Below are 10,625 nucleotides of genomic sequence, written 5' to 3'. Positions count from 1 at the left end.
CACATCGTAGGAGCAAATGGGATTTACCCTTTCTGCTTTTTTATTACTGACCTAATAAAGTTTGTGACATAACGAATCCCACATGATGATTCTCCAAACCTTTTCTACTCACAGGAAGCCTGCTGTTAGACCAAGACAACCGGAGGGACACTTCTGACTGCAAGCAGGCACTGGGGGGATGGGGTTGGCAAACTGTTGCCCCAGACCCTTGTGCATAAATTTCAGTTAGAGAGCAGCCCAGGAACGGAAGCAAAGGGAGTGTGCTTGGAGGCATCTTCCTTCTTCCCTTTTTGTATCGAACATGTGATGTCCCCACCACAGCCAAAGAATCTGCAGAGAGTAAGGGCACTGGCCGCCTCCACCCTCTGGACAGTCCTCTCCCGGGCAGAGATAGAGATTCTGTCACACGTCACAGGCAGATGGCTATTCCTCCCTGGCATGCCCCGGCCTCCCACCCCTGGGAAAATAGTCAGAGGTCCAAGGATAATTAACATCATAGATCAGCACTCAGAAGAGTCCTACCCCCATGGAGGTGTCCTCCTGAAACCCAGAGTCCTGGGGATGGGAGAAAGCAAAGGAGCTTTGATGCTCTTGGGGCTAGCATGGAGACTGCTGGAAAAAGGTGCCTGTGGTGGGAACAGGTGGCAGCTCTTAGGTGAGCATCAGGGACAGGCAGTCTGCTGGGTTGTAAGGACGGCACGGACTCCTCTGAGGTGGGCAGGCGGGGGAGGAGGTGAAAGCATTCTTCAGAAGGTGGTGGTCCCAGTGAGGGGGACCTGTTTGCACCTGGGTTCTGGTTGCAAGGGCTCCTGCTGGCAGGGGAGCGGAGGGCATATCCATCCTGCCCCACCTCTGCTCTTGAGAGCAGTGGCGTAATAGTCCAGGGGTTCTTCCTCAGCACCACCAGCGCCATCCAGGAGGCAGCAGCGCAGGCAGAGAACCCGCTGGAAAGAACGTCGGAAGTTGTCAGAGAGGAAGCCATAGAGGATGGGGTTGGCACAGCTGTTGGCGTAGCTGAGGATGAGGGACACGTGGTTGACCATGGCATCAAGGCTGGTCACAAACAGGTTCAGCAGCTGCACCACGTAGAAAGGCATCCAGCAGAGCACAAAGACGGCTACCACCATCAGCACGAGCCGCGTGATCTTCTTTTCTGAGCGTCTCCGCTGCTGCCAGCCGGCCCGGAGTGCCACCGCCCGCATCTTGCCCACGATAAGCAGGTAGCACAAGCCGATGGCCAGAACGGGCAGCAGAAAGCCCAGCAGGAAAGTATAGACCACAAAGACCGCTGACCAAGCCGGGTGCGGCCAATGCAGGTTGCAAGCCACCGCCTGGCCACCCCGAGCCGTCCTGGTGTCTGCGAAGATGGCAATGGGCAGGGTGACCAGCAAGGACGCCAGCCACACGCCCAAGTTGATCAGCTTGGCCACGCTGGGCCTCCGGTAGGTGGCGGCACGAAGAGGGTGCACCACGGCGATGTAGCGGTCCACGCTTAGCACCGTCAGACAGAAGACGCTGGTGAACATGTTGAGGCCATCCACACTGAGCACGGCGCGGCACAGCACAGACCCGAAGGGCCAGTGGCGCAGGGCAGCCGACGAGGCCACGAAGGGCACGCTCAGCATGAATAGCTCATCCGCGATGGCCAGGTTAAGCAGGTAGATGTTAGTGGCCGTCTTCATCTTTGCGTAGCGAAGGATCACAAAGATGACCAGGGCGTTGCCCACCAGGCCCACCAGGCACACCAGCGCGTAGATGCACTGGATGGCGACCATGCCTGCTGCCCCCGTGTCCCCGCTCCCCGCCGCCGCCTCCTCCTCCCCGGCCGGGGCGCAGCTGGCGTTGATCGCTGGGGACCAGGCCTTCTCGAGATCTTCCTCGCCCCCCGGGGGCAGCGTCGGGGAAGCGCTCATGCCCAGGGGTGTTCGCGCGGAGCTGCGGAGCGCGGCGGAGCAGCCTGGGTGAGGGCTACCGCGCAGAGGCGCGCGCCTCTCCCTGCTCCGCCTGAAGAGCCGGCGGCGGGCCCGCCGGCAGCACCCTCCAATCCCGCGCCGCGAGCCCTCCGCGCCGCGAGCCCTCCGCGCCCCAGTCCCCGCACTCGCGTGCCCCGCCCCGTTTGCCCACCTCCGCGCCCGGGCCGCACTACCATCCGGGCCCCCGCCCGGGATCCAGCCCCGCCGCAGGTCTTCCTTCACTTTAGATCCGTTCCCCCGGCCCGTGGCCTCTTCTCCAGCCGGTTGCCGCTCCCTCCCCTACTCTGTACTCTGCAGCCACAAGGCTGGAGCGGGGTGGGGGGGGGTGGGGGGGTGGGGTGTGTGTGTGTGTCCCTGAGTCCTCCGTTTGGGTGACGCGGCTCTGGGGATGACAAGGGACTAACCCAGGGGTGCGGAGCCAGTTGCCAGGCGCTTGACGTCCACCCCCTCTCCACCCGGCCTCCCTAACCCCTGTGACCATCTTGAAGACTTGCAGGGTCTGTACAACTTTTAAACGCATGTCACTGAGGTGGATACTGAACCTCCTGTAGGCATCCCGGTAAGTTCTAGGTCTACAGGATCCAGGTCGCCCCCTCCCCACACTCTACGCAACTACAAATACTAGGAACTTTTTAGCAAGATGTCGGTGGGGTGGGGGTAGGGTGGCCTCCAGGAACGGAGGTTCACACGCACCAAGGCAGAGATGCTGTAAAAGAAGGCCAGCCATCGTGTCCTGTGCCCATTGTGCTAGACCTCAAAGACAGCTCGCCCCAGAGCCAGGTACCCCGAAACCTACGCGGAGCCGGATATCTTAGGAGGCATCTCCGCTGTAGACTCGGGAATGTGCCTGGGGAAGGGCGGTCCAGAAAGGTTTGTGTTCCAGGCTGGATTTCCTCCTCCCCCAAACTCCAGAATGTGCCCATTGACACCCCTGGACTAGATGATCTGGGCTAGACAGTCCCAGTGTGAGGACCCAGCAGGCAGCCCCACAACTCTGTCCCTATTAGTCCACACGGGGCACAGCAGAATTAGTGAAGTGGGGATTTGTCTTGGAAGATTATCTTCATAGTAATGCTGGCCCTTTGGAACCCCGGATCAGCCGGGTCGTGGCCTCCTTGAGACTCCCTTCAGGACAGTCCTGAAAAGCTTTTGGTGTATCTGGAAGTGGCTGCAGGCCACCCAGAGGTGTGTGTGGGGGAAGAGGGGTTGGGGTCCCAGTTCCAGTGCCTAGTGGCTGGAGTAGTTTCCAAAGAGAAGGTGGCAGGATGCTTGAGGCCAGCTGGAGGTGACCTTTCAGAGGGCTTGGAGGCTGCTGACTGCTATTCACCCAGGATTTTTTTGGTGGGGGGTGGAACACAGGTGATAAGCACCTAAGCAACATAGTGGCTAAGTCTAATCTCTGTCCCCAATTTCTGCCACTCAAATGGTTCCTTTAAAAGGTTTGTCTTAAGAAATAAAAATAAAAATAAATAATAAAAAATATTTGTCTTAGCAGCCCTCCTCCTCTTTATGGACACTCCTTAAACGGGTCTGTCTTTTCCTCTGCTCCCATTTTCCTCATTGTCTCTAAGGGAGAGACTCTTATAGGGGAAAGAGAGGGTGACGTAGTCATTAGGGAATATGTATAAGTCAGCTGTCCAGGTCAGAGTTGGGGTTTGCATGGCTCCTTGACCTTTGGCAGAGGATGGCCTGGGAGTGTAGGTCTGCGAGGTCTACACAAGGAGCCTTTGGAGCATTGGCAACAGCACAAGCATGAGCTGCGTGTCTGTGCCACAACTATTGCAGCAGGAAGCTGAGCAGGCACTCCAGTGCATTCCTGGCACACACAGGGCAGGTAGGCCTTGAAAGTAGGCTGCCTGGTTCAAATCCAGCTTCACCTCCTCCCAGATATGCAGCCTTGGGCAAATCCCTCTGTCTCTGTGTGCCTCAGTTTCCACATCTGGAAAGTGGGTATTATGGTACTATTTGGTAGGGCACCATGAGGATCCATCACAATGGCATACCCACAGTGACTGGGGAAGTATGGGCTATCCAGGTTATTTATTTTTCTACCCCTGTCTAGGTGATGAGACTAAAGAGGATGTCTGTCTCCTCCCACTTGGCACCACACTGTCCCATGTTCCATCGGTTGGCTGCTTTCAGAGAGCAAAAAGTGAAGGTCGTGGTGGAGGTCCCCAATACCCTCCCCCATGAATTATTATTAAAGCTTTTGTTGTCAGATGTATTGGTTTCTACCGACAGTGCTTTTATATCTAACCTGTATTGAAAACAATGTGTCTGTGTTCAAGGCCAGGAGCAGGGAATCATTTTGGTCCCAGACTGTATATTTAGGGAGGGATCAGAGAGGCATTTGAGATGTGGACCACTCAAGCAACTGAATTCTTTAGATAATGAGCACGCACAGTGCTGAACCCCTCCTGAGATGGACCTGGGGGGGGGAGGGACACATGTCCCTAGGTCACATTTATCTTGTCCTGAGATGGACATTCTTCTGCCCATTCTGTTTCCCTACTTTGTCTTCAGTCTCCATCAGGCCTCATCAGGCTGGGGTTGGGATTGGCAAGAGTATATTAGCTTTTGAAAAATCGCTATAATGATGAAAACAAAGTTGAGTTGATACCGAGAATCACTGTCTTCATCCCAGCCTCATCATAACGAAAAAATTCTCATAGATTAGAAGAACAGGAGGTTGGGAAATTCAGGTTGATATGGAGGTTCTTCCTCAAAGTCAAGAAAGTCATGGGGCTGAGTTACTTGGAGTTTTGTTTGAGCTGACACTGGGGGGCAGGAGGTCAGTTTTGAACAGCACACTTGTAGGAGGCAACATAGTATAATGTGACTGGCTTGATCTGTACTCCAGCTTATTGCTTACCAGATATGTGACATTGGCCAAGTTACTCAAACTCTTTGTGCCTCCATTTCCTCCCCCTGTAAAATGGCATTAATCTTAGTCCCATCACAGAGGGGCTGTTGTTCAGATTGGACAAGCTGACATACATCAAACAGTTGTGACAGGATCTGGCAGTGATAAGCTCCCATATATGTTTATTATTATTAATACTCCACTCCAAGTCTCTGGTGCTTGCTGGCTCAAAGTTCCTGGGCACATCTGGTTTTGCCCCAAATACACCGACATTAAGCAGATGACCCCTTTTGTCAGACTCAGTGAGGTGCAAGGAGCTGGTATCACTCCTGAATATTCTGAAGGCTCTCCAGATAATTCTAACGCATATTGGTGCAACACTCACTCAACTAAAAGGAGTTATTAAGAGGCAGGAAGCCTGAGGGCCACAGTGTGTGGAGATCACTGTGTCTCCAGGGTGCCTGGCTGAAGGGAGGGGCCAGGAGAAACATCTGGAAAACCAGAGACCCCTCTGCTCAGAGAAACAGAGAGCTCAAGAGGGGTACCCTGTTAGAACCCAGGTGGGAAGAGGCTGTGGTGGTCGGGGCCCCATTGCTGTGCTCTCCCAAGGGACTAAGTGCCACTGAAAGGGGACCGGCCACATTTCTCTACTGGGACAGAAAACAAAGTGAAACATTCATGCTGAGTAAAAGTGGGGGGGAGGGGGCAAAGTCCGTTTGTAAGCTGTCCTTCAGCTCCCCTGTCCTTTGCTGTTGGGTGTATATACAGAGGCCAATTTGGGGTTGTTGATTAAATATCTAACATCAGGCCCAAATTGGTCCCCTGCCCATTGTTACAAGCAGTGCAGAGCTGGGGCTGGGCTGGGTCTGAGTGTCCTTCTCTGGGTGGTGATAGGGCGGCCCAGAGACCCAGCTGGCCCCAGCTGCTGGAGGGCTGGTGGAATTTCCAAGGCTGAGCCAGGGCAGCGAGGGTGGAGCAGAGACCTCACAACCCCTCCCCCAAGCCAGAGAGAAGAGCACCTTTGTTGGAAATGTGATTAATCTCGTCTATTTCCATCCTTCCCATGTGCTCCTCAGGCCAGAGCCTCCAAGCATCTGGGCCACAGGTCTTCCAGAAGAGCTTCTTTTGCAAATAGCCATGCACCCAGGAGATGCTTGACCCTCAGCAGCGTGAGGACTGTCTTCCGGAGAGCCACTTCTGTCATCTGTTGATTAGAAAATCATCTCAAGTGCTCTCAGCAGCTCAGCTTGGCTTTGATAGCTTCTGCTGGGTATAGTGAAGCATAATTTACCGGGGGCTGAGTGCATGGCATTGTCAGAAGTGATTTACATGATCGGCTCTTCTTCAGATTCCCATCTGGACTCCAGTGATGTGGACAGGATGGTGACAACACAGTCCCATTCCACCCCAAAGACTTTACTGTGAGGTCAAGGATTTCCTTTAGGAGTTTATTACCTATTAAATCACTTCCTTGAAAAGAGAGTGAACCAAAAATCATGTGAGATAACCAGAAAGTCAGCATGAGAAAGGCACAGGTCTGAGACAGGAATGGTGTTCGTGCTCTATCCGGATCATGTATCCAGACTGGGCTATCAACCACTTGGAGTGAGGAAATGGAGCGACATTCTGTTCTCTGGAGTTGTTTTTGACCACCCCAGACTCCTGGCCTCATTGTTCTGTGTGTAGAAGAGAATGAGCTGGAAGACAAAACATGGGTTCTGCCCTGAACCCTCTGCTCATGACAGGTGTGAGTGTGGGTGGCTCCTTTCGGGCACCTTTGCTCCTACTGTGGGCCTGGCAGCCAGCAACCAAACCACCTGTTAGAAGCGCCCATCCTGGACCTGCTGAGTCCCAAACACTGAAGGCAGGGACCAGCCAGAGTGCTCACCAGCCCTCCAGGGCCCTGCGGTGACACTTGAGTCTGAGAGCCGCTGGTATTCCTTGTCCGGCCCACTTCGCAGAGGGGTGAACCAGTATCAGGAAAGATTATTTGACATGAATGCTCTGAAATCTCCAGACAACTTGGCCACATGGCCCCTGAACATTTGCACATCAGATCTCAGACCTTTGAGTGAACAAAAGAATAGGAAACTTCTTTTTTAAATTGGTTATTTGTTGAAGTGATAGGGATATGGAGGTAAAATGGAACGTATTATAAAATGAGTTTTACCTGTTTCTTTTTTAGCTTTTTTACTCTGACTGTTGGAAAATTTAAGTTACATTTGTGTCTTGCATGATATTTGTACAGCATTAGACCCTGTCAGATGCCATAGGCAATGCTGTTAACATGCTGTTCCTGCACAAAGTCATAGACCTATGTGGCTCTTCGAATTAAACTTTAAAAAAAAAAATTAAATTCAGTGCCTTAGTCACATTAACTGTATTTCAAGCACTCAGTAGTCACATGTGGCCGCCATACTGAACCATGGGAATCTAGACCAATCCATTGTAATGGAAAGTATAGCATTAGAGGTTAAGAGTAGGACCTTTAGTTCCCAGAGTTCCAGTCTGGTTTTGACAAAGTTTCGGCCATTGCTGCCTGCCTTCCAAACTCCACTGTCTCCTCTTCCTTGTGGGTAAATCTCTGATTTTGTTTAAGACTTCACTTTAAATACACTCAGGTACTCAAGTTGGTTCCCTCCCCAGAATCTGTGATTTCTTTGGAGGTGAGCATAGGACCTAACTCTGGCCAAAGAGACATGAGGGAAATTATTGAAGTTGCAGGGGTAGTTTCTGAGACAGTTTTGGCTATTTTCTGGCGGGAATATAATGCTTAGAGGGGCTGCAGCCACTTTGTGACTATGAGGTGGAAAGCTTATCTAATATGATAGCCAGTATGTTGAAGATGGTAGGGCAGGGAGCAGGAAGGAACTAGGGTTCTTGGTAATAGTTGAGAGCTGATGGGACAGCCAACTCTGGCACTGTTCCCACTGAACTTCTTTTTATGAGAAGTGATGTACATTCTTGTCCTATATTCTTGTTGGTGTATTTTCTGTTACTTGCAGCCAGAAACACTCTAGCCCATTATCCTTGGGACAGCCACTGACCTTTCTAAGCCTGCTTTTCTCATTTCTAAGACATGAACACAGAGTTCTCACCTCATTCTATGAGATCATGTGATACTTGTGCTAGTAGACATTTATGTCACACTCACTGTGTGCAGGACTATTCAATACAGCAGACTCATGTAGCATCCATTTAATGCTTAGTATGGGATCCTGAATCTTATATGTTCTCACCACTTCGCATTATAAACATTGCCACAGGAACCAGGTGATTAATTTGGGTATTCTGTTCCTAAACATTTTACTTACCGTGGGAAGAAGTAGCCATCCTGGCTCTTCTTCCACCTTTCCAGGAGGGTTTGAGAAGCAGTTGAAAAATGTTTTTGCCCCTCAGCCCATTTTGGGAATTCACATCCTCCCACAACTGAATGACATAGAAATCAATACATAGAATTCTGCCTTCCTGTGTTCAGGTTATAATAGCTATTTAAAAATAGACTCACGATGAAGTTCCTGAAAATCTCTCTGGAAGCTAAAAGAGTTCATTGTAGGAATGACGCCTAGATAGATTTTAAGCTTCTTGAATTTAAGGATGGGTTTTGCTCTGTTGGAACACCACGCTCTACCTGTCATGGTCTGGGACAGAAGTAGACTCTCAAGCAATCATGTGCTTCTTAACACTTTGTCAAGAATTGTGAAGGGTTGAAGACTGACCCTACTTGAAAGCTGTTAGCTGACCACAGTCTCCTGGGAGCTGGCTCAAGTCCTGGCTTAGGGGCATGGACTTCATCTCTTAGCGCTCAGCAGGGGCATGGCTTTCCTGTTGAGATTCCCCCTCTTCTCCCCTGTCCCCTGCCCCACCCCAGCTCAGGAAGGTGCCAGGGACGTGGGCTCACGTGTGTGCTGGGCACGCACAATCTATGGAGGTTTGCATCACAGCTGAAGAATTCTGAGTTTAAAGACTCCTAATCTTATAAAGAGAGGTAGCAAACCTGCCCCATCTTTGCTTCTGAGAGGGATATTATTGTTATTATCCTGATCAGGAGACAGATCTGCCTTTTGCCCCAATGAGGCATTATCCATGTCTCCCAAGGCTTTTGCTATACAAACAGCCTTGGGAAAATAGTTCAGGGCAAAGGCCTGAGCACAGAGGATGCAGAGATGAGAGAGAATGGGATGGATTGTCTCCCAACACTCTGTCTTCACATGGGGTGGAGTAGAAACCCCACAGTATCTTGCTTCTACCATTCTCTTCCTGGATACCCTGTTAGTATGTGACAGAAATGCTTGCTGTCTGCATGGTGCTCCAAGCTGCCCCAGCCCCCAAATTTCACCTTCTGGTAACCCATCACTTTCCAAATAAATCATTCTCAGGGTCCCCATTCAGATGACCAGGCAAGTGAATCTGATGGGTCCAGCTTGGATCCATACCCCATCCTGGATCACCAAGCTGTGGTCAGCGGGCAGGGTCAGTTGGCACCAACACTTGGCCCATCCTCATGGGTGGGCAGGAGGAGCAGATCCTCTTAGGGTGAAGGCAGAGAGATAGCATTAATTAAGACTAATCTAACGAACATCCACCCTTACATCCATGTTACCATTGTCAGCAGCAGAAGACTCTTTAGAAGTCTTCAAATTCACTTCTATTTTTTTTTTTAAAGATTTTATTTATTTATTTGACAGAGAGAGATCACAGTAGGCAGAGAGGCAGGCAGAGAGAGAGGAAGGGAAGCAGGCTTCCTGCTGAGCAGAGAGCCCGATGTGGGGCTCGATCCCAGGACCCTGGGATCATGACCTGAGCTGAAGGCAGAGGCTTTAACCCACTGAGCCACCCAGGCGCCCCAAATTCACTTCTATTAAAGAGAGTCATTGGGGTGCCTGGGTGGCTCAGTGGGTTGAGCCGCTGCCTTCGTCTCAGGTCATGATCCCAGGGTCCTGGGATCGAGTCCCGCATCGGGCTTTCTGCTTGGCAGGGAGCCTGCTTCCCTCTCTCTCTTTCTCTCTGCCTGCCTCTCTGCCTACTTGTGGTCTCTCTCAGTCAAATAAATAAATAAAATCTAAAAAAAAAAAAAAAGAGTCATCAAACATGACTCAAATAACTTCAGCAGAAAACAGTCACTGTAATAAAGTCCTTTCAGTATACAGTCTGCATTTTCTGAATATTCAAAAAAAAACTAGATGGTGCTACCCTGCTGTGTGTGTTCAGAGCAATGCATGACAGCTCTTTTTATGGCTGGTGGCTTGCTGGGTTTTTGCTCTTTGGAAGGTATCGGAATCATTTGTATCACCACCAAAATGTACTGTTTATGAAAAACAGAAAAGCAATTGCAAAACCAGTCCCACAGCCAGAGAAAAGGCAGTCTGTTGAAAAGGGATTACCAGGGATGGGGGTGGGGGGTGAGGGCATGGAAACGGTGGAGTCCTGAAAAGCAAAAGAACAGTGGAGTTCTGAAAAGCAAGTCTGTCTTGACAGGATCCACTGGTGAGGAGCGGCCTTACAAGGCTGCTCCCAGGCCTGTCCAGCTGAATGTGGGTGGAGGAGTCAGAACAGGCAGTTGGGTTCTCCTCTTCATGGCTTTTCTCCTTTTGTCTGTATCAGTAGAATCCTTCCGGTTTCCTAATCATCAGCCTCTCAGGAAACAAGGCTCAGAGCTCTTGAATGTGTACTTCAGTGTCAAATGCATTTTCAACCTGCATGATACTTCATGGGCTTATCTATGTTTTAATTATTCTTTCATCACGAAACGAAAGACCAATCCAAAGAAAGAAACCTGAATAAAGTCT

At 50.8% G+C, this 10,625-nt stretch overlaps 1 protein-coding gene across 1 annotated transcript; it reads right to left on the bottom strand.

Moving 5' to 3' along the window:
• Positions 1 to 1,940, bottom strand: SSTR4 (somatostatin receptor 4). Its single transcript, XM_032859317.1, has one exon. The coding sequence runs from the start codon at positions 1,911 to 1,913 to the stop codon at positions 747 to 749; it is 1,167 nt and encodes a 388-aa protein (XP_032715208.1). The 5' UTR covers positions 1,914 to 1,940; the 3' UTR covers positions 1 to 746.
• Positions 1,941 to 10,625: the final 8,685 nt, after the last annotated feature.

The sequence above is a fragment of the Lontra canadensis genome, unplaced genomic scaffold, assembly GCF_010015895.1.
Source record: "Lontra canadensis isolate GAN:19392208 unplaced genomic scaffold, GSC_riverotter_1.0 scaffold16, whole genome shotgun sequence".
Taxonomy (NCBI): domain Eukaryota; kingdom Metazoa; phylum Chordata; class Mammalia; order Carnivora; family Mustelidae; genus Lontra; species Lontra canadensis.
The sequence above is the reverse complement of the archived record's forward strand: the minus strand, read 5'-3'. Positions and strand labels throughout refer to the sequence as shown.